The sequence below is a fragment of the Sorex araneus genome, chromosome 3 (assembly GCF_027595985.1).
Source record: "Sorex araneus isolate mSorAra2 chromosome 3, mSorAra2.pri, whole genome shotgun sequence".
Taxonomy (NCBI): domain Eukaryota; kingdom Metazoa; phylum Chordata; class Mammalia; order Eulipotyphla; family Soricidae; genus Sorex; species Sorex araneus.
The window spans coordinates 35,162,921-35,189,183 of NC_073304.1; the positions used below are offsets into that span (position 1 = coordinate 35,162,921).

General features: G+C 49.0%; 1 protein-coding gene across 1 annotated transcript in view; it reads right to left on the bottom strand.

The window, feature by feature from the left end:
* Window positions 1-11,855: 11,855 nt before the first annotated feature.
* FNTB (farnesyltransferase, CAAX box, beta) overlaps window positions 11,856-26,263 on the bottom strand; it is a 71,325-nt gene continuing 56,917 nt past the window's right edge. The window contains exons 9-12 of the mRNA XM_004612351.2: window positions 25,760-25,892; window positions 17,286-17,397; window positions 16,091-16,205; window positions 11,856-13,280 (exon numbers count right to left, since the gene is read on the bottom strand). Coding sequence (XP_004612408.1) covers window positions 13,149-13,280; window positions 16,091-16,205; window positions 17,286-17,397; window positions 25,760-25,892 — 492 coding nt within the window. The 3' untranslated portion in view covers window positions 11,856-13,148. The remainder of the gene's footprint in view (window positions 13,281-16,090; window positions 16,206-17,285; window positions 17,398-25,759; window positions 25,893-26,263) is intronic.

The following is a 26,263-nucleotide window of genomic DNA, read 5'->3' on the forward strand; positions in this document are numbered from 1 at the left end:
GAGCTTAGAATTGGAGTTCTCCAGGTAATGAATGCTGAGTTTAGAGGTGACTGGTATTCCATTTCTACAAAGTGCCAGTATGTTGTTAGGAGGCTGCAGAGGTCTAGAAGTTAAAGATCTGGTAGTGTCACTTTGTTTGTTTGGGGGGCATGCTGGCAGTGCTCAGCGCCCTTCCACTGTACTGTCTCTCCAGTCCCCGGGAAACACGTTTACTCAGGTCAGGGACCCAGCATTGGAATAAATTGACTTGACCTGAAAGGGAGAGAATTTATGGCCTAAATACAGCTCAGTGTTAATTTTCCTTCCTGGCACCTATGAAATACTCACATTCCTAGAACAGAGGAGAGAGTCAAATCAGTTCATTGATGCATCTTTTTTTTTTTTTTTTTTTTTTTGGTTTTTGGGTTAACACCCAGCAGTGCTCAGGACTTCTTGCTCTTGCACTCAGGGATCATTCCTAGTAGGGCTGGGGGACCATTTGGAATGTTGAGGTTCAAACCCAGGTGGGCCTTGTGCAAGGCAAGCACCCTATCTGCTGTACTATTGTTCCAACCCTTAACACTGTCTTTAGGAGGGTAGAGAGTTGAGGTTTTTATCCTTCCAATGCCAGATCCATAATTTCTGATTAAGAAAGTTGGCAGGTGGGTCCTCCTAGAAGAGGAAGTTTTTAACATGATCATCCCCCCTCACCACCACCACGACCATAATTCTGTTGAGGAAAATGAGGATGCTAGGAGAGCTCCTGTTTCAGAGCAGGAAAGGGACCAGGAGAAAAAAAAAAAACATTGGGAAGAATCAGGTGATTTCGTGTACCATTTACTGCCTATCCGGTCTTGGTTTTAAACCTCACTTGGCACATGGTCAGTTTGCTCAGTCTGGGTGAGCAAACTACCCCCCAGAATGAAGAAAAGATCCTAGGACAGCTATGGCTGAGATGAGTGTGAAGTTGTGGACATCCTGTAGGGAGGGCGCGAGGGGAGATTCCCAAGCCAGCCCTGGCCTCAGGATACTAACTGGACAGGGGGTTATGTTTCAAGCTTCTCCAAATTTTATAAATCAGAGGAAAAAGTGAGCCAGATAGCTGGCTCACCTGGGGAAATAATCACCTGACTGACAGGCTGAGCAGAACAGCAGGTAGAGGGGGCTGGAGGTGGGGTGCCTCTGGGAGCAGCTGTCTGGAAAGGAAAACAAGGTTAGAGACCTCCGCTCAGGGGACTAATGAAAGTCACAGCCCAGTTCTTCTGGCATGTGCTTGAAGCCCTGCCCGCCCTCTGCTGCCGTGCAGCACACACCGAGGCAGGACTGGTGGGGGTTTGCCAGCACCATTGTTCTTGGGTTGGTTCTCTGTGCTTTGCAAAGTCCTGGAGAGCCCAGAAGGCCGCTGATGTGTCACCACTGCTCCATGCTTTACTCGAGGCCTTTTAAGAGCCCCCTCTTTGTCTTTGCAGTGGTGTGCTATTTCACTTTGTTCCTTGCTCCAAACTTTAAACGAACTTTAAAGGACCCAGTTTTAAAATTTCTTCCTCTGCTTAATCCCATAAATAAAATAGCTCCCAACATCAGCTAAGAGTTATCTGCGCTCCGAGAGCTGGTGTCTGCTGGGAAAGGTTTCAGAACAAAGACAAGAACCTGAGAGATGGTTGCAAGGGTTGGAGGCCGGGTTTCCGTGCCCAGCACTGCCTGGCACCCCAATACCACCAAGAACAACCCTGAGCACAGAGCTGGGAATAGCCGTAGAGCACTGCTGGATGTGGCAAAAAAACACATAATGATAAATTAAAAGACCAAGGGCCAGGGAGAAGATAGCTTAAAGGGCTCAAGCACATACTTTGCATGCTAGAGCCCTGGGTTCTATTCTCAGTACCATTCCGTGTTCCCACTCCCATAACACCACCAGGAGCGACCCTCAGGCACTGACTCGATGCTGGACCTGAACCAGGACCGAGTTCTGTTTCTAATATCAGAGTGTTTTGTGCTTGAGTGCTCAAATTAGGCTGAGTGCAAAAACCCTGTCTGTTACTGGGTATCTCCGGACCTCTGAAACAAGAATAGCATTGGCAGCCTTAAACGGTGGTTGTGAGGATTCCGTGAGATGGTGCCTGGAACTTGTTGGGCCAGGTGAGCACTCGGGTGCCAGCTGTCTTTATCTCTGAGAAGCACATGACCAGGACCTATCTGGGAGATGGAAAACTTCAGCTTCTGCAGCCATCCCTGGAGACTAGGACTTGATGTCTCACAAATGCATCCTACCAAGGTGTGCTTCCAGCCTTAGCAGGATGGGCTAGTAGTTAGAGAGCCAGGGAAGCCCAGGACTGAGCACACATGTCTTTCAAGACAGAAGAGGGGCCTCTGGTGCCATACTCGCTCAGCCATCCCTGTTGTTCAGTGGCATGAGTCGCGGGCATGTGTTCTGTGCAGACCGGCTTGCCCAGCAGGTCTCAGTGTGGCTGCACTCCGGGAGGCCTTGTGCCCTGCCCAGGAATGTTTGTCCGAAGGGCGCCAGGGCTAACCCCGAAGCCAGGCAGTCTGGTCAACAGGTTTTTGCAGGTGCTCCTTGTGTACTCAAGTTTGACTCCAGGGTGAATGTGACCCAGAGAGCAAAAGGAAGCACTCAGGAGAGTAGGCCCAGCTGAACTAGCAGGACCAGGGCAGCCGAGACAAGGCTCTTTAAGGTGGCGCTTAGAGAAAGTAGGGGAAGGGGTAAAGGGGGATCTTGCTTATGGTTAGTTAAAATTGGGTTGAAATGCTTGCCAGTTTTTCCCTTCTCCCAGTGGGCTCAGACACTACCCTAGTCACCTACTTTGTCTTTCTTTGGTAGCCATACCTGGCCGACCCGAGTTCGATTCCTCCACCCCTCTCAGAGAGCGGGCAAGCTACCGAGAGTATCTCGCCCGCACGGCATAGCCTGGCAAGCTAACCATGGCATATTCGATATGCCAAAAACAGTAACAGCAGATCTCACAGTGGAGACATTACTGATGCCCGCTCGAGCAAATCTATGAGCAATGGGATGACAGTGATGGTGACAGTGATTTGGCAGTGCTCAGGGCTTACTCCTGCTTCTGCGCTCAGGGATCACTTTTGGCAGGCTCAGGGGACCATATCGGAAGCCAGGGATCAAACCTGGCTCAGCTTTGGGTTTTTTGTTGGTTTGTTTTGGTTTTTGGGTCATGCCCAGTGATGCTTAGGGGTTGCTCCGGCTCTGCACTCAGGGATTACTCCTGGTGGTTTTCTGGAGACCATATGGGATGCCAAGGATCAAACCCGGGTCAGCCACGAGCAGGCAGTACACCCTACCCACTGTACTATTACTCAGGACCCTTGTCACTCATTTTTGAAGTTCCACACTAAAGTCATTTGGTCAAGACCCTTTTGGGACCATATCCTGTGGTGACTGGGGACTACTCTCAGCTCATTGTCCAGGGGAATTGCTCCCAAAAGTGCTTTATACCATGCCACAGGGTGCTTGGAGTGAACTCAGGCCTCCTGCATGCGAGCATGTGCTCAGGAAGCCCTTTGGGTCTGTCTCTATGCACCGCCCCAACCCACCCCACCTTTTTTTCAGCAGTCACCGGCTGGTTTATAATGCAGCCAGAGCAAGACAGCAAGACTATCACCCAGGCAGGCCTGGTCACCCAGCACCAATCTGGACAACCTCCAGGAATGTGAAACTGGAGCCTTTGTATCAAACAGCTTCTCCAGCCTGAGGAGGAAACCCAGGTGGGGAAAGGAGTTTGCTATCATCTACACTGAACCCAGAGTGGAAAAACTTCAAGTAACAAGAGTCCTCTTTGTCCTGCAGTGCTGGGGATCGAACCCAGGGTCTCACACTTGTAAGGCACATACTCTGCCACTGAACCTGTCCCCGGCCCAAGTACAAGGATTCTTAGAAGGCCATGCTAGATGATGAATAGACAAAGATAATTTCAACACTTGGGGCATATCAATGTTCCTGTTTGATTCCTCAGAAAAGTCCGCTGAACAGTTATCCTTCCCCCTGGGTGAAGCAGTCCAGAGAAACAGGCACCACCCCAGGTCTGGAGTGACTGGCCAGGCAGCCCCACTCTGCAGTTAACCTTACAGGGGCATCTGGACACCTGTGGCTGATGGAGCAAGATGTCACCTGGCCAGCCTGTGGGTTCAGGTGCTCTGATGAATGAACCACAGAACTTGGACTCGTGCTCACCCCAGCTAGCACCTTCTACCCTGCATGGTGGGTGTGTCTAAGGCTGACAGGTGACCCAGGACAGTTCACAACCGGCCAAGCGGGTTCTCGTCCCTACCCCGTGCAGACTGCTAGGACTCACATGGATTGTCTCCTCTGATGTCCAAAGCCAGGGTGGGGTCTAGTACACTGACATCCTTCTCCAGGCCAAATTAGCCGGCAGTCTTTGCTGTTCATTTTTTCAAAGGACAGAAAAAAAAGAATCAAGAATCCAGTATTAGGAAATGTATGGCAGCACCTTCTATTCTGATGCTGAACAGTGCAGGCTTGAGCCTCCTGCCAGAGGAAGTGGAAGCCTGGCAACTGCTGTGGCAGGTGGACAGGAACAGGTGTGCGTGTCATGGTGCAAGTCTGGAAGGGCCCAGGGAGAAAGGTAGTTCAAGAAATCACCACCTGGGGCTGGAGCAATAGCACAGCGGGTAGGGTGTTTGCCTTGCACGTGGCTGACCCGGGTTCGATTCCCAGCATCCCATATGGTTCCCTGAGCACTGCCAGGGGTAATTCCTGAGTGCAGGGCCAGGAGTAACCCCTGTGCATTGGCAGGTGTGACCCAAAAAGAAAAAAAAAATCACCACCTGAGGGGCTAGAGAGATGGTATAGTGGATAATGGCACTTGCCTTGCATGCAGCCAACCTGGGCTCAATCCCTAGCACCTCATATGGTCCTCTGAGCCCTGCCATGAATGATCCTGAAGTGCATAGCCCTGTGCACTGCCATACCACCTGAATGTGCCCTCCCACACCCATAGTCACTCAAGGCCAGGTGGAGGAACCCTGGCTGGTAGCATGGTGCCTCCTGGGCACCTGTGGGAAACTCCATTGTCTCCTATCTTCCCATGCATCAGCCAGCCAGAGGGATCAGGGCCCAAGCTGGGGCTAAAGGACAGTGGCTGAAGGCTTTGGGTCAAGAGGCCAGAGCATAGCCAGGTGTTAGAGGACCGCTGCCCACACATACCTCTTGCCAGGCTAGCTGGAGCCTTGGATCAGTCTGATCAAACCTTGCCCGTGTTTCCCAGCTCAGAGGGGAATGCCAAACCCCATGGGTAACACTCTGGTACCATTTTAGAGCATTCACAGCTCAGAGATGCCCAAGCCAAGGACAATCCCTGCTCCCTGCTGCACCCAGGCGCAGAGCCTCACCACCCTCAAAGGCCCACCAGCAGCTATGCCAGTGGACGGTAGCGCCCCACCTATGTTCTGGTCAGCCCTACGGATGACCTTGCAGACAAGCAGCACTGCCAGGCCTTGCAGATCCCTAGCAGCTAATGACGTCTGGGCCTGGCCTTCACACTTAGCAGAAGCAGAGGTGAGCCGCGGCACCATGCTGCAGATGCGCCATTACAGAGGCTTGCAGAGGATGGCGCCCCAGAGAGAGGGCAGCACAGGGGAAGGGCAGAGAGCAGGGCCAGCATGGGGCATGCTCTCCTCCTCCTTCCTGGGCTCCCCAGGTTGCTGACTGAGCTGGGTGGTACAGAGAACCTGGACCGGAGCATCCACATTCTGCCATGCTGCCTGGCCCCCGTGGTGTGCAGGCGCAGGCTCTCTCAAAGGAGCTGGGCCTGGGGAGGAAGAGCTCAGCAAGGCACAGCAGAGGTCTCTGGGATTCAGCCTCCTTTAGGGGCCATCAGCAGGGTACACGCCACTGTCCTGCTGGTCAGCAGGCCTGGGGAGCAGAGCCTTGCCACCATGCCAGGGTCACCTTTGAGCCCTGCTCCAACTGCATCACCCACTGTCACCATGTTACCTTTGAACCCTGCTCCAGCTCCGTCACTCTGTTGTGTTCCAGAGCCCATTGTGTCCCTACGGCCCAGGTCACCACATGCACAGTAGGTAGCAACATGAAGGCTCCTGCCCTGGGTGGGCAGGCAATCTTTCCTCTAGTGTAAAATGTTTAAAGACCTAAGATGGAGAGGTTAGTATTTGAAACCCTCACCCAGTGTCAACCAACATCAACTTTTTTTTGTTTTTGTTTTTGTTTTTGTTTTTGGGCCATACCCTGTGGTGCTCAGGAGTTCCTCCTGGCTCTGCACTCAGGAATCATTTCTGGAAGGTTCAGGGAACCATATGAGATGCCAAGGATTGAACCTGGGTCAGCCATGTGTACTATTGCTCCAGCTCCAGCCCCAATCATCAATTTAAAAAGAAAAAGAACAGGGCCCAGAGCAATAGTGCAGGGGTTAGCACACTTGCCTTGCCTTGCATATGATCATTCCTGGTTCGGTCCCTGGCAACACGTGGTCCTTCCTCTAAGCACTGCCAGGATAGCCTGCATGAGCCCTGGCACTGCAGGGCCTGTATGGCACTACATTGGCCCACTGGCCAACAAGTGGCTGAGAATTGACTGGATCCCCAAGCACAACTTGAGAGTTCTCCCGAAGATGAAAAATGCATGACTAAAAATGAGACTCTGTGCATCACAAAAAAAACCTATAGCCACCTGGATGGTCTTCCTGGCCAAAGCCATAACATGAGGTACAAGGGACCCAGGCAACACCCCTCGACAGACACCAAACCAGTATGGTTCTCACAGGGTCCAGGCACAAGTGTGGTGTCTGGGTCTGGTTGGAAAGGGTGACTGTCATTAGAGCTGTGGCTGATATCTGGGAAAACTGACTCATGGGCTTCACTATGAGTCACAGACTGTCATTCTCGGTGCCCAGGTGGCACACTTGGTTCGGGAAGTAGTGTTGTAGCCAGGGACTTGGCAGAACGAAGGATGCACAGGAAGGGGAACCGACTGCTTCTTGTCACCATCCCTATCCTGGTGAGAAATGGGGACACACAAGGGGGGATTCTCAGCCATGTTGCCCTAGTAGTGACCCAACTAGCCACTGTCCGTGCCACATACCCCCGCCCACTCCCCCACCACCATGCCCTAGAACTTTCCTTTTGAAGCTGGGTGGTGGGAGTGTGTGGGCTTTGGAGGCAACAGATCTGGGTTCAGGTTCAGCCTCCAGCACTTGGGAGCTTGGAGGAGGCCTCAGAGCAGTCAGCTCTCCGACCTGTTTCTCCAGTTGTAAAATGCAGATAGAGCACCTGCCTCACCCACCACGTGAGGCTGACTCAGGGATCAGATGAGGAGAGGCAGTAAAGCAGAAGGGACTATGGCGGGGTCACTGGATGGAGATCAGAGGCCTGCACCCTGCTGGACAGTCCTGCGGGACACTGGCGCTGATTGGAAACAGTTTTGCCCACTTTTTCCGTAATTTTAGTTGAACCAAGTATAATACAACTCAGACTGGCTCAAAATGGAGAAATACAGGCTATGTTTCAGGTGCAGTGTGATCAAGGTTCTGCCCATGTTTCTCAAGACGTTTCTCAGAGTGTCTAGGTGCTGACTTCTCAGGCTGGCTTGCCTCTAGGTAGGAAGACATTTGTAGGGATCCTAGGGCACACTGTCCATGCTTCCTAATAGGAGAGAGCTCCTTTCGTCCTTATCAGCTCTCTCTCGTCTATTTTCAGTCACATGCTTAGCTCTGAATTAGTCACTGAGGCAAACACAAGCCTGTGGACTGACTTCAGCCTCGCTTACTACCAACAAAATGGACAAATTACTAATGCAAACAGGGAGAGATTACAAAGGTTGACTTAGGGCCAAGGAGATAGATAACTCAACATGCTCTGGAATGGGCTGGAACACATGGGTGGCATGTAAGAGCCCCAGTTTCAATTCTTGGCACTGCATGTTCTCCCAAGCATTGCCAGTTGTCCCCAAGAAATGTTCCAGGTTTAGCCCATGAGCACTACCGCTGGGTAGTGAACACCCCACCCCTACCCCACTCCTGCCAAAACAAAACAAAATTTTACTTCATTAATAAAATAATTGTGGTTCGTTCACGGGTTTTGGCACCAAAATTTTTGTTTTAAAAAATCATTGACTTGGGGGCTGGAGCGGTAGCACAGCAGGTGTTTGCCTTGCACGCGGCTGACCCGGGTTCGATTCCCAGCATCCCATATGGTCCCCTGAGCACTGTCAGGATTAATTCCTGAGCTCAGAGCCAGGAGTAACCCCTGTGCATCGGCAGGTGTGACCCAAAAAGCAAAAAAAAAAAAAAAAAATCATTGACTCCCCATGGTGTATTCATATGCCAAAACCAATAACTATGCTGGGTCTTATTCCCCTGACCCTGAAAGAGCCTCCAATGTGGCATCGTTGGGAAGGATGAGTAAAGAGAGGCTTCTAAAATCTCAGGGCTAGTATGAATGGAGACGTTACTGAGACCACTCGAGAAATTCTACGATCAACAGGATGATGATGATGATGATGATAATGATGATGACTTGGGTCAGTCAAGGCCTGATTCTGTGAACAGGAGGAGGGAACAAGCCCATCTAAGCCCTTTGGTACCCACAGCTGGGGGTGAGCCAACCATTCCCACTTGCACATTCTATTTCACAGTAGAAGTCACGGTCCTCAAGAAAACAGTGGTTATCTACCTCTCTCTCATTCATTTCCCCCTTCTGTCTACAACCCTCATTGGTATTTGGGGCTTTTCTATTCCTCATTCTTAGACGGTGAGCCCCATTTCCCACTCATGGGAGTAACAGGTGGCCAGGATTAAGGCCTGTGCACTGCGTCTGGCTTCTCAGAAAGGCTTGACCAATGTTCCAGTGGAACTTGCAGGAAAGGAAGGCTAAGACAGTGCCAGCTTTCTTGAGAGCCGAGTTTGACCCTCAGGACTTTGGGTCTGGAGTGCTGGCTATTGGACAGCCACGGGGAGAGGGTCTGAGGCTGAAGCTGATATAAACAGAGGAACCTCCTTAACTCCATTCACACATCCAATCTAGAAATTAAGCCCAGGCTAATTCCTGAACATTTCTGGCTAGGAGACGCTCTCCCTATTGCTTTAAGTCTGTTTGGGTCAGGTTTTCTGTTGGTTGTGATGATGCCTAAGTGACAAGCACTGACATCCCTGAGCAGTGCAAGAAGATAACAGGAAGTTTAGTCCAAATTTTACCTCCCAAGTACATTTGACACTACTAATATTGCATAAAAAACATCTCAGCCATGAAAGATGTGGAAGAATGCTGAAAGGATAGAAAATATGTTGGAACCCAACCACACTTTGTGACAGTTTTGTGCTAAATGGCAGAACATAGTGGAATCGTTGCATAAATCACAGGCTGGTTGCAATACCTAAAATATTTTGTACTTAGCTCTTTTTGTGAAAAGTTTGGTGCTCCTCGCTGTAAATGGTAGAATATATTATTAGCAAATTGCTTCCCCCCCCCCAAAGGAGTACAGTGGTTCCCCCTTAGCTTCAGTTTCACTTCTTGTAATGTCTGTTACCTACCTACCCATGGCGAACTGAGACCCATAAACATTATATACAATAAGGTTTTTTGATGGGGCCAGAAAAAAATAGTACTTTGGGTAGGCACTTGCCTTGCACAAGCTTCACCTGGATTTGATTTCTGGTCTCCTTAGATGGTCTCCTGAGTCCTGCTAGGAGTGTCAGGTGTGGCACCAAAACCAAAACAGGAAGGTACTTCAGAGATTATATATTAATAGATTTTATTACAATAGTTATCATTATCCTTAGTTGTTAATTTTTTATTGTTCCTAATTTGCAAATCAATCTTTATCTTAGGTATATATGTATAGGATATATATGTATATATATGTGTGTATACATATATATATATATGTGATTTGACAATACCTATAATTTAAGGCATTCAATGGGAGATGGAGGGGGTCATAGAATAAATCCCCGCCATGGATCAGGAGGGACTTCTGTACCTGTGTACCCCCAATAAAAGAATACTGTGGGCCCCTTCATAGATCTGAGTGTCCCATTAGTATCAGCACCTATTATCCGTATCTGAAAGGCAAACTGTCCTTGAACTGAACCTACTGCAGAGTGAATGAGAAACAGCTGAATCGTGGCTAAGATGTGGCCTGTGCCACACTGTATCCAGGATGTTTGCAGGCACAAACGACATTCATTTCCCAGTCCTTTGTGTTGGGGTGCTGAAGCTATGGGGGCACACCTGGGGGCACACCGGTGGCCCATTTCCACAAAGAGGTTTGATCAGTATAAACATGATGGGAGACAAATCCTTCCATTTCCACAACAGAATATTGGTCTTAGCTCTCTTCTGCAATCTGTAGCCTATGGATTCCATACCTATCAGCAATGTAGTGCACTCTGGACAGCCAGCTCTCAAGCCCTAGCCAGAAGTACAACACAAATACTTCACACCAGTGAAATAGCCAAGGGCATGTAGCCAGCCGCCCTTCCTGAATGCCATCTCTCTGCTAAGTTAAATCACCAGGAAGGAAAAAACCCATTTTTTTTTTTTATGGTGGACTTAGATCAGTGGAACCCAGAACTCTAACCTATAACCTTTGCTGTGCATGTGGTGGTTTTCACAAGAAGAGGCTTAAGTCAAGGACGCTACTGCTTGTCCCAAGTGCTGTGGCTTCTTTCTGTTTGGGGACCTCACCCAGTGGTCCTCAGACGTTACTCCTAGCAGTACCCAGAAGATCATGTCCCTCGATGTTCCTGTGATCCTGCTTGCACTGCAGTCTTTCAGTTAGTTCTGTGGTCCCTAATGGGTGAGTTTTGACTCCAAAGCGCTGTCTTGAAGAAAGGGTGGCTCATGCTGACCCCAGTGACCTAAGGGACTCCCTTAAATCACTCCCTTAAATCGCCTGGCTTATACAGGGTTGAGGTGTCCCTCCTCCTCCCAGGAGACTGCCAGGCTTACCAACCCATACAGCAGCACTCATGGCGGGTTCAGAGAATTTAAGGTGTTATGTGGCCCAATATGGAAGTAGAAACTATGCTCATTTGGTATTTCTTTATTGTTAAGGAAAGTGTTTAGGGGAACTTACCGTGAATGCTTTCTAAGTGCCTTCTACTTTGGGGTCCCTATGCTAAATCTGAGATTCCACCTCCATGCTTCAGCGTGAATGCTGATTAGGGAGAGAAACCCTCTAAACCCAGTGGGAGCAGAAAGCGAGAGCACAGTAAACCCCCGGAGAGATTATCAAAGGCCCTGTCCTCTGCCTAGACAGAATTTACTTTGGGGGCTCAACTCATACCCTCCCTCCTTGGTAGAAAGCCAGACTGAAGCAATTCCTTTGTCTCTTAGCCACAGTTATTACTAATGTTAATCTCTTGCTACCTGTGACTACTGTTGTTAGAGGCTTTGCCTTCGATTAGGGTGATCTGGTGGCTACAATGCGGCCAATACAGCAGAGCCCCAAGCTTTGGCCAGCAAAACAGAGTAACCAGGGGCAGAATCTACCCTGGCCAGCTGGCGAGCAAATTGGTCATGGGACCACCTGGGGGCACCTTTTCCAGCGAGATGGTCACATCACAGAGCTCTGTCTCCATGACAACTCCCTACCCACAGTCCCCACTCCCAGGCTAGGGAGACTCCAGGGAACAAATCGTGACAAAAGTGGGCTCCTGGCATCTCAGGGTATATATAGCAAGCTCTTCCTAGTCCTCAGCTGGCAGCAGCACCGGTGTGATGTGGCATTCAAGTCCACATTCTGCCATTGTCTGCCCATGCGCGGTCTAGAGACTAACCATCTCTGAGCAGCTTTGACCTCTCCAACCCTGGCCCTCAGGCCAGGCTGCAAAAACGATCTGGTGACCCATCACAGAGACATCATAGAAAATGTTACTCTTTTATTATCTCAAGGAGGTAATACATAGCCCGATACGCCAAAGCAAGAGGGAATTAGAGGCAGCACATGGCCAGTTTTTGAGAAGTGCCTCCTGCTGCCGTCTGCCCGCCGCCAACAGCTGCTCACGGAAAGGCCCATCAGTGGCGTGGAGCTGGCTGTGCCCGTAGCAGTGGGCAGATGACCCATCTGGACAGCCCACTGGCCAAAAAAGGGTTCCGTGTGTGCAGCAGAAGCTGAAGCACCGAATGGTATTCGGTTCTGCCACGACCACGCTGACCAAGCCACAGCCGGCTGGCCAAGTGCAGGTTTACTGCTGTGAGCCCGGAACAGGCAGGATGTGAATAAATCCTGAGTCAGAGATTAAGGTGAAAGACTTAGTCGTGTTAATACTCTGGGTGAGCGAAGACAACACTGTCTGGGGGAGGACGGGTCAGGAGACTGGCGGAGGGTGGGGCAACACAGAATGATCACAGGCTGCAGGCTTGGGAGTAACAGAGGGTACAACATGGTACATGATGGATTGGGGGTGCAGGGCTGGAGCCTGGGCTGGCTTCCTCTGGCACAGAATTGAATGAGAGGTTCATTTCCAGTCATAATTGCTTTCTCGGGTCTCATCACACTCCCGCTGTAGGGGAGATGGGCTGCTCAGTGCTCCAGCGGGCCACACCCGCACAGAGACATTCCTACCCTACCCCCTACCCCTCCCCACCCCCGTTCCTTTCCCTCTCCAACGACCCGGAGAGGAGGTGAGAGCCTCAAGTACCTCCGGGCGAAGACCCACAGCAAGGAGTTTTCTAAGAATTCCTGATGGTGGGACCCAAAGCGCCATCTCCGTATAGAGCTGATCTAATTCCACCCAGGAGGAGGGGCTCGTTCCTGGTGACTTAAAGGCGGCGTGCAAGTGGGCCTCACGGTCACGGCTCAGATGGCTGTGGTGGTGCGCATGATGTTACTCACTTCAGTACGGCTGCCGGAGTGGGGAGCAGGTGGGGAGGGGCTGTTCTTCCCAGCATGCACTGCTCCCCCACCAACCCTGACCAGGCTGTTGCTGGCTGAGAGATTTTTTGGTTTGACAGATACGGGAAGAATTTTTAACAACCCCGGCATTGTGTTTTCCAAACCCAGAGCCATCCGTTAGGTTTTGTTTGACGGGAAAGGACAAAGAACCACCCCTCCAGAGGGCCAAGGTTTTTGCAGCACAGACGCACTCACTCGGACACCTGAAAACCCTGGTCTGGAGGGAAGGAGGGGAGCACAGAGCTTCAGGACCCTGTGGCCTCTAGTTGGAGGCAGACTCTGTGGATGCCTCATCTTCATGCTCCTTAAAGCCTGGAACGGGCTTCTGCAGAAAGTACATGGTGGCCTGGATCACCTTTTCTGGCCCGATATTGTACACGGGGTGCGTGGGCTGCTGTAAGGGAAAGAGCAGATGCGGGTTAGTCCTCCGAGCAGTCCTGGGAAGCGTGCAAGGTGCCAGGCCTAGCATTTTACATAAGGAATCAGCAGCTGCAAAGAGATTTATCGCACTGTCCCAAATGTTCATCCAGGTTATTGGTAAAAATGTCCTGCAGTTACACGGAACACAAAACAAGATTAGAGAGCCATTAAAAACATGCCGAGAGAGTACAGCATGTAGGGCGCTTGCCTTACATGTGGCTACCCGGGTTCTATCCCTGGCATTCCAGTATGGTCCCCTGAGCAGCACCAGGAATGATTCCTGAGTTGCAGAGCCAGGAGTGTGACCCAACTAATAAACAATAAAAAAATTAAAAACTTTTTTTAAGTATCTATGGAACATTTATATTTGTATATTTTGGATATATTTATCAAGCAATCTTAGCAAACTGAGTCCAGCAGTGTATTAAACGCATGCATGCATGTATACAATATGGGGAAATGCCTTAATAGCATGCAAAACTTATTTATTTTTTTGTAGTGGTGGGGATGGAACCCAGGGCCTCACACATAAAAAGCAAGTGCTCTCCTACTGTTGAGCTACATTCTTAGCCCAAACTTACTCTTAAAGAACATGTTTAGTGGGGCTAGAGCGATAGCACAGCGGGTAGGGCGTTTGCCTTGCATGCGACCAACCAGGGCTCGAATCCCAGCATCCCATATGGTCCCCTGAGCACTGCCAGGAGTAATTCCTGAGTGCAGAGCCAGGAGTAACCCCTGTGCATTGCCGGGTGTGACCCAAAAAAAGCAAAAAAAAAAAAAAAAGAGTTAAAAAAAAAAAAAGAACATGTTTAGGGCTAGAAATAGAGTTCAGGATGCTAGGGGCACATACATTTACGTTCAAATTGTTAGCATGCAGCTCCCTGAGGACTAAGGGGTGTGGCCTTGGAGGACCCTGAGCATCATGGGCTGGCCTGACACCAGAGTTTCACATCCTCAGGCCTTTATAACTGCTGAGTTGAGTTGCTACAAGAGAATACTACAGGCAGCCTTATACCAAAACATAAATACCCACTGGGCCAGAGAGATGGCGCAGAGGGCTGAGCATATGGAAGACCCAGATTCCATCCCCAATAACACCCTGAGCACCACAGGGAGTAACCCCATAGTGCCATCACATGCAGCCCCTGAACCCAAACCCCAACCCCCAAAATAACCCAACATAAACAATCAGAGCCGGGAAGATGGCTCAGTGGGCTGGAGCACAAGGTCCATATGCAGGAAGCGCAGACTGGATCCCTAGCCTGGCATGTGGGTCCCCCCAAGCACCAAGCTGGAAACTGTCCCAGAGCACCACCGCATATAACCTCATATTTCAACCCTGCAAAACAAACATTCAGATAAGTGGGATAATTGTATAGCACAACAGCAGATGTTGAAAATGAACTCAAGTTCTTCGACCTGCCCCTCGGCTGTGGGTAAGTGTGCCTGTAAGGGGAGTGATTCGTTGCCTTGCAGTTAAGGCAAATGGGCACATTCCCTTCAGCCCAGCAAGGCTCTTCTGGAGAAACTAATACCGGAATACTCACAGCAGCACTAGTCGCAAAACAAAAATGGAAACTGTCCCAATGTCGATCAGCAGGAGAACAGAGAGATTCTCTTGGTGCCTCTGCATGAGGGAAAGCCCAGAGAGCGACACAAAGCCAGGCTCCGCGGGGGCGAGGAGGTCAGTGAAGGGCACTGCTGTGGTTTCTGTTAGAGGCAGGAGTGTGGAACGGCCCTCGGGTGTTCTGGGCACATACAGGACAGCACCAGTACAAAAACCCACAGGCATATGTGCAATGCCAGATTTAGGGCAAAGTGAATCCTGGGGGTGAGGTGGGGACTGGAAGGGGGTTGCAAGGAGGCAAAGAGAGAAAAACATGAAGGCTGGAAAAATACAAAACAGCATTTACTCTGTTCTCTGATCACTAATGGGGCAGAACAGCTTTCCAGCCAATAGCTGTTTCTTCTGTTGGAAACAGCTGGTGACCCTTAGCACGGGCCCCACATCTGGCAGCTGTGAACAAGCCAGTCGGGTGCGAGGTGAAGGCTCCTGTGTGGGCGCAGGCCTGTCTCTTGTGGCCAGGCCACTCGAGGGTGGGGCACAGAAATAAACTAACCATTTTTGAGGGAGGCAAACAAAAATGAGTACATCACACACCGTATGTATTGTGAGGTGCCCCTCCAGAGGGCACACATGTGACACAGAGGCACAGGTTTGGGGATGACCTTATTTACAGAAGGGAAGATCTGAGATGTCATTTCTGGAGGGACCCGAGCTGAAAGTTCAGGAGCAGACAGTGGTTGCACAGGGGCCACTGGATAACACTACCTGCAGCTTCTTCAGCAGAGACCCAGGGGACCAGGAACCTGGGTCCTAGACTCTGGGACAAAGGCCCACCCTGAGGCTGAGGAGATGGCTTAAGGGTTAGAACATATGGGTTGTATGTGGGAGCCCCAGGTTCAAAGTCTGGGACCATATAGTCTCCCCAAGTACTGCCAGAAGTGGGCCCTGAACACAGGCAGTGGATCCCCCACATGAAAAAAAAGAGAGGAGAGGAGAGGAGGGGAGGGGAGGGGAGGGGAGGGGAGGGGAGGGGAGAGGAGGAGAGGTAAAAAAACCTGGCACAGATGGAGCCCTGCCCCGGCCAAGGGCAAAGTTTGCCTGGAGATGCATCCCTCCAGGGCACCCCTGGGGCCCAGCCGCCCACACAACAGGATTGTGGAGCTCATGCCTTCCTGGGTCCCTGAGGAGCAGCGGGTCGGCCTCCCTGCCCAGCTTACCAGAGTGTTCTCGGGCACCCCCAGGACCACGTCGTGCAGCATGGCCCCGCTGCCGAAGTGCTGGGCGATGGACAGGCCGCTGAGGCAGTAGCAGGTGTGGTAGAAGTCCCGAGACCTGCAAGGACAGGGCTGCTCTGAGCAGGCACTCCTCTGCACCCCAACCCCCCTACCCAGCCCCTGCAGCCTCCATCAGATTTCAGCCCTGCGTGGACACTCGCACTCACCTGCCCTCCACGGGCTCCTCTGTACTGAACCCCTATTTCCTTTCCTTCTTTTTTTCAGAGTAGCACTTTTATGTACTTACTTGACTTTCCCTTCTTTTTAATTATTTATTTTTATAAAGTTGTTCATGATGATTTATTACATTCGATATTCCAACACCAATCCCACCACCACTGCACCACCATTATTTCCAATTTTCTTAACCAATACTCAATAGCAGGCCCTAAATAATTTATTTGATATTGTTTGTTATGAATAATTCTCTAAGAATGATCATAAGTGCCTCAAAATAGATAACGTGGGTTAAAATGCTATGGTTTACATACCTAAAGGAATACTACTCAACTATAAGAAATTATGAAATTTTGCCTTCTGCTACAACTTAGAACTAGAGAGTGCTGTGGTAAGCAAAATAATTCAGAAGGAAAAAGAAAGACAAATACCAGATGACCTTACTCATATGTGGAATATAAATAAACAAAGCAAGGGAATAGATAACATCTGATGAAAACCCTTAGCTCTGCCAACAGAACTGAGTTTACCAGGCAGGCAGGCAGGCAGGATGGAGAGGAAAGAGGAAGATGAGAAGGGACCTAGGGACAGTGGTGGAGAGATCATGGTACTTCAGTGGTGGGTGTGGCACAGAACACATCCTATGCCTTAAGCATTGATACTCATATTAGTAAAACGAAAAACAAAATCTCATATCTTGTTCTGTTTAAACCATATTACTTCTACAAAGCAAAGAGAGGAAAGAGAAGCCACCACCCCAGCACTCTGCTTTCCAATCTGGGTGCGCAGGTGGGGGAGGTACATGAAAGCTTAGGGAGTAAAGTGTCATGGAGGTACCAGGTAAGGGATGCTCCACACCCGCACCAGGCAGCAGGGTGGAATGGGAACCCCCTGAGCAGACCCAAGGGGGCACACTTCTCACTCCCATCCTGTCCCCCGCCCGCAGAGAGAAGACACTCACTTGCCAGGTTTGTCCAGAAGGCCCCCCGCCGGGCACTGGCAGCACATGAGAATGTACTCCTGAAGGGCCTGCTGATGAAACATCCAGTGGCTCATGCTGAGGGCTGGGTCCCCTGCAGAAAGGCAAAGCGTCAGTGCAGGCCTGGTCTGGTGCATGCTAGGATCTGTTTTACACCCAAGTGGAATAGCCAAGGGTTCCACAATCCTTTCCCCTCCAGGACATCACATTCTTCATAACCGGATACTCTTCTCCAAGAACCCTGGCATGGGTCAAGGAGCAGTTCAAAGTGGCACTGTTCTCTGTAATGAAGGGCACTCTGTCACCTTGACGGTCACTCTCACCATATTTCTGATGGCCAGGGGCATGATCAGGGGGTTAGCTTTCCAGATGGACCTCTGTTCTGTTCCTTGCTGGGTGTATAGCCCTTGCTCTGGGTGTCTGAAGACCTTCCCCCGAGCACATCTCTGAAACTTGTTAACCAGCCTCGAATTTGCTCAAAGAACTGCTAACTGGGCTAATAGTATAGTTTTCTTCCATTTGCTCAGTCTAAATTTCACCTCCACAGGACATTTTCTAACTTTTCCCTCTTGGATCCAAAGTATTCCTAAGAATTACTACTACTAACTTTCCTCATGCATCATAAAATTCACATGATATGGTATCCCTGCTGAAAGAAGCAATTGTCAGAATATCACCACAGGCCTGAACAGTGAGTGTGTGGCTTCACTCTGCAGTTGATACATATGGTTGGAGAATTCTGAGTCACACCGTTATCAAGAGGGGAAGAGACAGACTTTGTGCCAACGCACAGATGTGCAGAGAAACACTAGTTTGTTTATAAAGATGCATGTAAAGGATATGCAATAAGTCCTTTCTGAGGGTGGGGAAAACACACAGCGGTAACATGCAGGACTTGCATCTATGAGACCAAGTTTCAATCCCCAGCACCACACACTTACAAAGTCCTTAGTAAATGTTTTATTTTACTACCTGGCTCCAACAATATCAACTAATCTATAAATGGCAACTGAAAGCTAATTTTTTGGTCTTCCAGTCTTTTTCTCACTTCTATGCATTTTTCCTAGTTATAAGTGTTATAATTTAGGATCTTTTTTTGTTTTCCATTCAACACCACAGTCATAAACTTTTCTACTCTGCTACATAATCTTCATACCACCTTTCTTAAGAATGAGACAGTATTTATTTAAAAAATGTGATTGGAGATTCTGCGCGGGGAGGGAGATGCATGCTGAAAGTAAACTAGAGACTGAACACGATGGTCACTCAATACCCCTGTTGCAAACCACAACACGCAAAAGGAGAGAGAGAGAACAAATTGGGATGCCCTGCCACAGAGGCGGGGTGGGGTGGGGGGATGGGATCGGGGGTGGGAGGGATACTGGGTTCATTGGTGGTGGAGAATGGACACTGGTGGAGGGATGGGCTCTCAAACATTGCATGAGGGAAAAACAAGCACGAAAAGGTGTAAATCTGTAACTGTACCCTCACTATGACTCACTAAAAAATTTAAAAATATAAAAAAATAAAAAGAATGAGACAGCATTTAATTAAGAGGGTAAACAAGGTTATTAAGTGAATCTCTGCATTGGGACAAAACTCTGAACTATGCTCTCTGATAAAATTTCATCCCCATTTACCATAAATACATCAGGGAAAGAGAATTACTAAATAAAATACTTAATTGCATTATCTTTCAAAACAAAGTATTCTGAAATGTTTTAAGGCAAGAAACAGGGGCAGAGATATGGGTTGGTGGAAGAGCAACAGGCGTTGCCAGGATGAAGTGCAGAGGGAGGCGCAGCACTTGGCTGGTATGTGTGTTGGGAGGGTGTCAGGGGAAACTGTGTCAAAACCATCATCTCCAAACCCAGAGTCCTGCTACTTGCACAGTCTCAGGACTGATCTTAAGCAAGAGGTGCATGTTTTTGTTGTTGCCGTTTGTTTGTTTGTTTGTTTGCTATTTGGGGGCCAAATCTGGTAGGGCTCAGGGCTTATTCCTGACTCTGTGTTCAGGGACCACTCATGGCCCTGGCAGAGCTGAGGGGACCATATGGGTTGCCGGGGATCAAACCTCTGCTGGCCGTGTGCAAGGCAAGCAAGAGGCGCATTTTCTCCTGGCTCATCTTCACTTGAGGACAAGCAGTACTTTCACTATATTCCTCTTGCTTTCTCTCTCTACTAAAGTGGGCTCAGTTCACTTTTAGAAAATGTGTGTGTGTGTGTGTGTGTGTGTGTGTCTGTGTGCATCTGTGTGTGTGGACTTGGTGATATTTTTTACTTATTTCCAAATTCTCCTTGTAAATTTCCAAACGATGCTTCAGAAAATATCTACCAATTGCATCTATTTTATTTCATTTTGAAAAATTGTAGGGGGCCATAGAGATAATACAGCAGGGAGGGCACTTTGTAGGCAGCCACTGCATATGGTCATACCAGGAGTGATCCTGAGTGCAGAGTAAGCTCTGAGCACTACTGGGTATGCACCCCTCATCCCCCCGTGCCCCCCCAAAAACCCAACACAACAATAAAAAGTATTCCAGTATTCCTTCCTTTTGTTGTTGTGGCACCCTTGGCTGTGGTGCCAGCACACTGACAGGGGTTCTCTTGATCTCACACTCTAGTTGTGGTGCCTATACACACACACATGTGCTGCAGTGAAAAACAAATCCTTTGTTAGGGCTCTGGGGATCACCAAGGGCAGTACCCTCAGCACCACACATGGCATGCAGGATGGTGCTGGGGATCAAACCTATGGTCTCAACTGCCTCAGACTTGTAAGGCAGGTGCTTTGGGAAGGAGCTATTCCCAGGCGACTCAGTTCACCTTTCCTATCGATGGGAATGTGCTGCTGCCCTCACAACAGGTGTTCGTGCTGCTGTGAGACTGACAATGGCCACAGAAGGTTTTGTTCTGTGTTTACAGTGATTTCTCTGACGTAGATCCATAGGGGTATAATTAAGAGTAAGGGGTTTTTTTTGTTGTTGTTTTTGTTTGTTTGTTTTTTGCTTTTTGGGTCACACCTGGTGATACAAAGGGGTTACTCCTGGCTCATGCACTCAGGAATTAATCCTGATGGTGCTTGGGGGACCATATGGGATGCTGGGATTTGAACCCGGGTCAGCCACATGCAAGGCAAACGCCCTACCTGCTGTGATATTGCTCCAGCCCCAAGAATAAGTTTTTTTTTAATACTTTTAATCAATATTAATGACTGAGAGATTCCACTCAATGGGTGATTGAGTGGGTGAGCAAACTTGTATTGGTGAAACCAACCCTTTGGACATGGTTTTGTTTTGAGGCTGTGGCAGGCAGTGCTCAGGGTCTCCTGCACCCAGAGCATGGTTCAACTGCCGTGTCTCTGGTCCCATCCTGACTTTTGCTTTCTTTTCTTCTTTCTTTTCTTTTCTTTTCTTTCTTTCTTTCTTTCTTTCTTTCTTTCTTTCTTTCTTTCTTTCTTTCTTTCTTTCTTTCTTTCTTTCTTTCTTTCTTTCCTTTCTCTCTCTTTCTTTTCTTTCTTTCTTTCTTTCTTTCTTTCTTCCTTTCTTTCTTCCTTTCTTTCTTTCTTTCTTTCTTTCTTTCTTTCTTTCTTTCTTTCTTTCTTTCTTTCTTTCTCTTTTTTTCTTTTTTTTATGAGCATGGAATTCATGTATGTATTGAATGGCACAGAAAACACATTATGAAGCAAACTTGTTACTAAGAGTGGGTAGAGCATGATTTCATTTTTGATTTTAAAAATTACTTCTTTCTTTTTCAAGGGGCCTCCCAAGCAGTGTTCTAGAGATTTGGGGTCCCACTTGCACTTTTCTGCTGACCAGATGGCAGTTCAGTACAAGGATGCTGTGCTGTTTGACCAGAAGATGGAATGCTTGCTTGGGCTCTGGGATGCCAGGGCCACTCCGACCACCCTGAAGATGCTGGGAGGCCAGGTGGTGCCAGGGTTTGAATTCACAATGGGTGCATATCCTGCATGTACCCTAACTACAATGTTCTGGCTCCTGACTTTTTTATGAATTATACTGGGGGTGGAATGGGCAACACCTGGCTGTGTTCAGGGATCACTCCTGGCAGTGCTTGAGGGTTTATAAGGTGCCGGGGATCAAACCAGTCAGTTGCATGGAAGGCAAGCACCTTACCTATGGTACTATCTCTCAGGACTTAATTATATTTTTTATTTGTACAAGTACTACCTGGAGTGATAGGATAGCAGGTAGGGCATTTGCTTTGCATGCAGCCAACCTGGGTTTGATTCCTCTGCCCCTCTCGGAGAGCCTGGCAAGCTACCGAGAGTATCTCGACCGCACGGCAGAGCCTGGCAAGCTACCCGTGACGTATTCAGTATGCCAAAAACAGTAACAACAAGTCTCACAATGGAGATGTTACTGGTGCCTGCTCGAGTAAATCGATGAGCAACAGGATGACAGTGACAGTGACAACAGCTATTAATAAAGTGCTTTAAGATTTACAACTCGGGGCTGGAGAGATAGCACAGTGGGTAGGGCGTTTGCCTTGCACGCGGCCGACCTGGGTTCAAATCCCAGCATCCCATATGGTCCCCTGAGCACGGCCAGGGGTAATTCCTGAGTGCAGAGCCAGGAGTAACCCCTGTGCATCGCCAGGTGTGACCCAAAAAGCAAAAAAAAAAAAAAAAAAAAAAAAGAAAGAAAGAAAAGAAAAGAAAAGGGTTATTGAAAACAACAATAAGAAAACACAGGGTCATTGCTGAAAATAAAGCAGAGTTCAGAAGTACTTAAGTATTGAAAACTCAGTCTCCCTCACCCTCCTACGCTGCTTTCAAAGGTACCCATCCAAAAGCTCTGTAAAGGCTTCCAGGTAAAGCCCCAGGGAGGCCTGTGTGCACCCCACCTGCTCTGGGCCTGGTCTTTTCTCTTTCCATGCAGCTCCTTGTGGAAAGGTCCTCACTGATTTCACCACTCACATTGTAATGAGCAGGCGGGCTGCTTGTTATTAAAACTCCACTGTAACATATACCCTTTGTGAATATTTCGGCAGATACTTCTCCAGATAAATTTCTGATAGTGCTCTTGCTAAAGTCAAATAATTTCTGGTTTGGTTTGGTTTGTTTTTTGGGGGGTGCACGCTAATGATGCTCAGGGTTTACTTTTGGCTCTGCACTCCTGGCGGGCTTGGGGCATCATATGGAGTGCAAGGCATCAAACCCAGGTCTGCCTTATTCAAGGCAAGCACCCTACCAGCCGTGCTATCACTCTGGCCCCAAGTCAAATAACTTAAAGAGCTGCCTCTGAACTGCTTCCAAGAAAACCATGCACATTTCCACCCCCACTGATACTACAAAAGCACCTGTTTTGTCTTATTAGTGGGGGTGTTCTTCCTAAACAGGGCATCCTAATCTCTGCCAATCTGATAGTGAATAATGAAGAACACCCAGTTTCTATCTGCATTTCTTTCATGATCAGGTTTTTGTCTGATTCATGGTTAAAAGTACGATACAGTGGTTAAAAGTAGGATTCTGAGAACCCTGTAGAGAGCAACCAGCTATGATAAAGCGAATCAACTTCATCAAGCCTTGTTTTTTTTTTGTCTAAATAATAATAATAATAATAATAATAGTACCTTCTCTTTCTGACTATTCCAAAGCTGCCTTTCGGTTGGGCTGCTCATTTGTTCCTTAATGATTTGTGATTTATTTCAAATGTTAAATATTTGCTTCAGAGGTGAAATAAATCAATTATGATAAAAATTGATTACATTTTTGGAAAAAAATGTAATCAATTACACTTTTACAGAAAAAAATAGAAAATACAAATGAAAAAGAGAAAATAAACATCACCAATAGTTTCACAACTAGATCCCCATTAATTTCCCTCCCTCTGCCCTTCCTTCTGTTGCAATGACAGAGTGGGGGAGAAGATCCCACATATTTCACCTCAGTGCTCACACACTCCACTACAGCACTCAGGAAGGGTCAAATACTTCAGTTGTGGTGCTTATACTGGTCTTGGTGCTGGTACCTCATTAGTTGTGCTCACAGTGGGGTTGCACACACCAGGCTGTGTAGCAGAGCTTGTCTCTTGTCAGATGGCAGAGCTGCAAAGACCACGCTACCATGCTCAGCCCATGTGTGTGGACTATAGGTCAAACTCACTGCCTCCTAGGCTGGAGGGGTTTCGCGGGGATGGTGGGTGGCAGGAGGGAAACTGCGGACACTGGTGATGGGAAATGTACACTGGTAGATAGATGGGTGTTGGAACACTGTATGATTGAAACCCAACCGTGAACAGCTTTGTAACTGTGTATCTCATGGTGATACAATTTTTAAAAAAAAAAAAGGACCAATAAATAAATAAATAAATGCAACAACTTTCTTCCCCTTGCAAGGCAGTTGTTTTTAGCCACCAAACCCATTCCCAGGCCCCTCTGTTAATTTTTTTTTTTTTTTTTTTGCTTTTTGGGTCACACCCGGCGATGCACAGGGGTTACTCCTGGCTCTGCACTCAGGAATTACCCCTAGCAGTGCTCAGGGGACCATATGGGATGCTGGGAATCGAACCCGGGTCGGCCACGTGCAAGGCAAACGTCCTACCCACTGTGCTATTGCTCCAGCCCCTCCTCTGTTAATTTTTGAAGTCAACTTCTCAGTTGACTAGAGTTACACTCATACCACTTTGAAACCTATTTTTGATTGCAATATGTTATGAATTTTTCCTATGGTGCATTTCCTTTGGCCTCCCAAGGTCAGCATTTTATCCACACTTAAAATGCTTTTCTTCTTCTCAGATCCATGCCTGGTCCAAATTCAGTGTTTCTCGAGTTCACTGGTGGAGCTTCAGACTCAACGTTTTCATAGGCAGTGAAAAAGCTGGGACACCAAGATTCACAGGCAATCTTTTCTGGGGCACAGCGTTGAACTTGGCTCTGATAAACCCAGTGTGAACGAGTGCCCCCTGCATCCTACATTCAAGCTCTCTCTCCACATTTTCCCGCATCCTACTCCTCCCTGAGGGGGCAAGTTTGGTCAAGGCTGATTTACCAGGGGTTCGATCTTACTAGTTCCAAAGAAAGAGATCACCAAAACCCCAAGTTATTTCTGGCAGGAAGCTTGGACACTGAGAGAATCTGAGACTCCCTACGATAGTGGACAAGCCCGAGACCGCTTTATGGTCAGGGAACGCTGCTGTCCCACTTGAGATCCAGGCCTGGGCATGGTGGGGCTGGTTGAAGGAATCCCAGGACAGGCTGTGACAGAGAGGCTGTTTACTTCAATTCTATGCCCAAGTGGCCACAACTCAAATGAAAGGAAGAAACTAAATAAAGAGACTCAGGAAGACCAGCCAAAGCAGCAGCAAGCCCAGGTGTGGGCAGTAGGGAGGGGAAGAGCAGGGGAAAGAATCTCCTTTTCAGACGAGATCTGGCTCGTTCAGGGTGGTCTGGCCGTAGACAAGGATCTCCTTTTCAGCACTGAATTAACCGACTACCCGGTCCAAAGAGAAGACTCCCTCTGGACCGAGAGGATGCAGCAGCAGCCAGCTGGGCCACCTGGATCTCCGAGCGCTGCGGGCTTCCTCAGACACTACAGTCCTCACTTATGGACTCTCACAAATCGAGGATTCGCTAGGGGACCTGGGGTTTCAAGAGCTAGCAAAGGAAAGCTCCCAGAGCTTTTTGCTCACTGTTTGGGTTTTGCAGTCCCAGGTGAGGCTCCACAGAAAGCAGCATCTGTCTCCCCAATTGAGAGGCATGGGGAAACAAATATTATTTCGGTTTCTTCAGTGAGCGTCAAAACATTTCTGATGGGGCAGCTATGCAGTCAGCCAAATATGGTGGAACTGTGTTCCCTGGGATCCAGCTCTCTGGCCCTCTGTGCTCTCCAAGTCACAGCTCACACACAGCCTTCTGTGGTCCCTGGGCCCTGGCTCCCCAGATTACTGTGCTTCCCAAGTCCCGGCTCCCCTGCCCTCTGTGCTCCCTGGGTCCCGGTTCCTCTCCCTTCTCTGCTCTCCCTGAGTCCTGGCTCTCCCTGCCCCTCTGTGCTCCCTGGGTCCCAGCTCCCCTTCTTCTCTGCTTCCTAGGTCCGGCTACCTCCCCTTTCTCTGTATTCACTGGAATCCAGCTCTCCAGCCTCTGTCACAGTCACAGAAATGCAATGAGGGTTTCAGTACTGAGGTGACGGATAGAGAGCTCTGGGTTGGAAACCCTGGCTTCTCATTCAGCTGAGACAGCAGTCCTGGGGGGGCGGGGTCAGGATAGGGTCCCGCCTCCTACCACAACCAGGTGGAAGCAGCAGCAGTAACCATGAGCCCATGGGCACTAAGCAAGGGAATGTACTTGCATTCCCTAAGGCAGGTAGGTTCACACTGGGCACTCTCAACCCTGCAGGTACACATTTCCACCCCTCCAGGAAGGTTCTCTGGCTTCCTGCCTTGACTGGCAGCAAGGAAAGTCATCTAGGCCCGGCCAGCAGCGTTCAGGCTCACCTTGAGCATGCAGGGCGCGGTGGAGCAGAGGCAGGAGCCCCGCCTGCCAGAAGGAGTAGCAGCCATCCACCAGCTTGTTGCAGCGACCCTGAAATCCTCCTTCAAACCGCATCTGTCGGCTCGTCACCCATTGCTGCAAAGGAGAGAAACGAGAGAGGAAGTGTAGGCTGCACTAACACAGCAGGAAGAGCTCTCCAGAGGCTACTCTGTGGAAGCAGGACATCCCATCTCACTGCTGCAAGGTCCTGGATGCCTCCTTCTTTCCTGTCTGCAGTGCAGCGTTCAAACAGACTCCTGCCTTGCCGCATGCCCACCCACCAGCGCCCAGCATTGATCTCTGCTCAGTCCTTAGCAGACAACTATGGAGTCTGGGGCTTCAAATGGGGACAAGTTAATGTCCAGTAATCAAGGCTTAACTAAGATATTAGTTAGCTAGTTTGGGGGACACACCTGGCAGTGCTCCAGGTTTTCTCCTAACTCTGTGCTCAGGGATTACTCCTGACA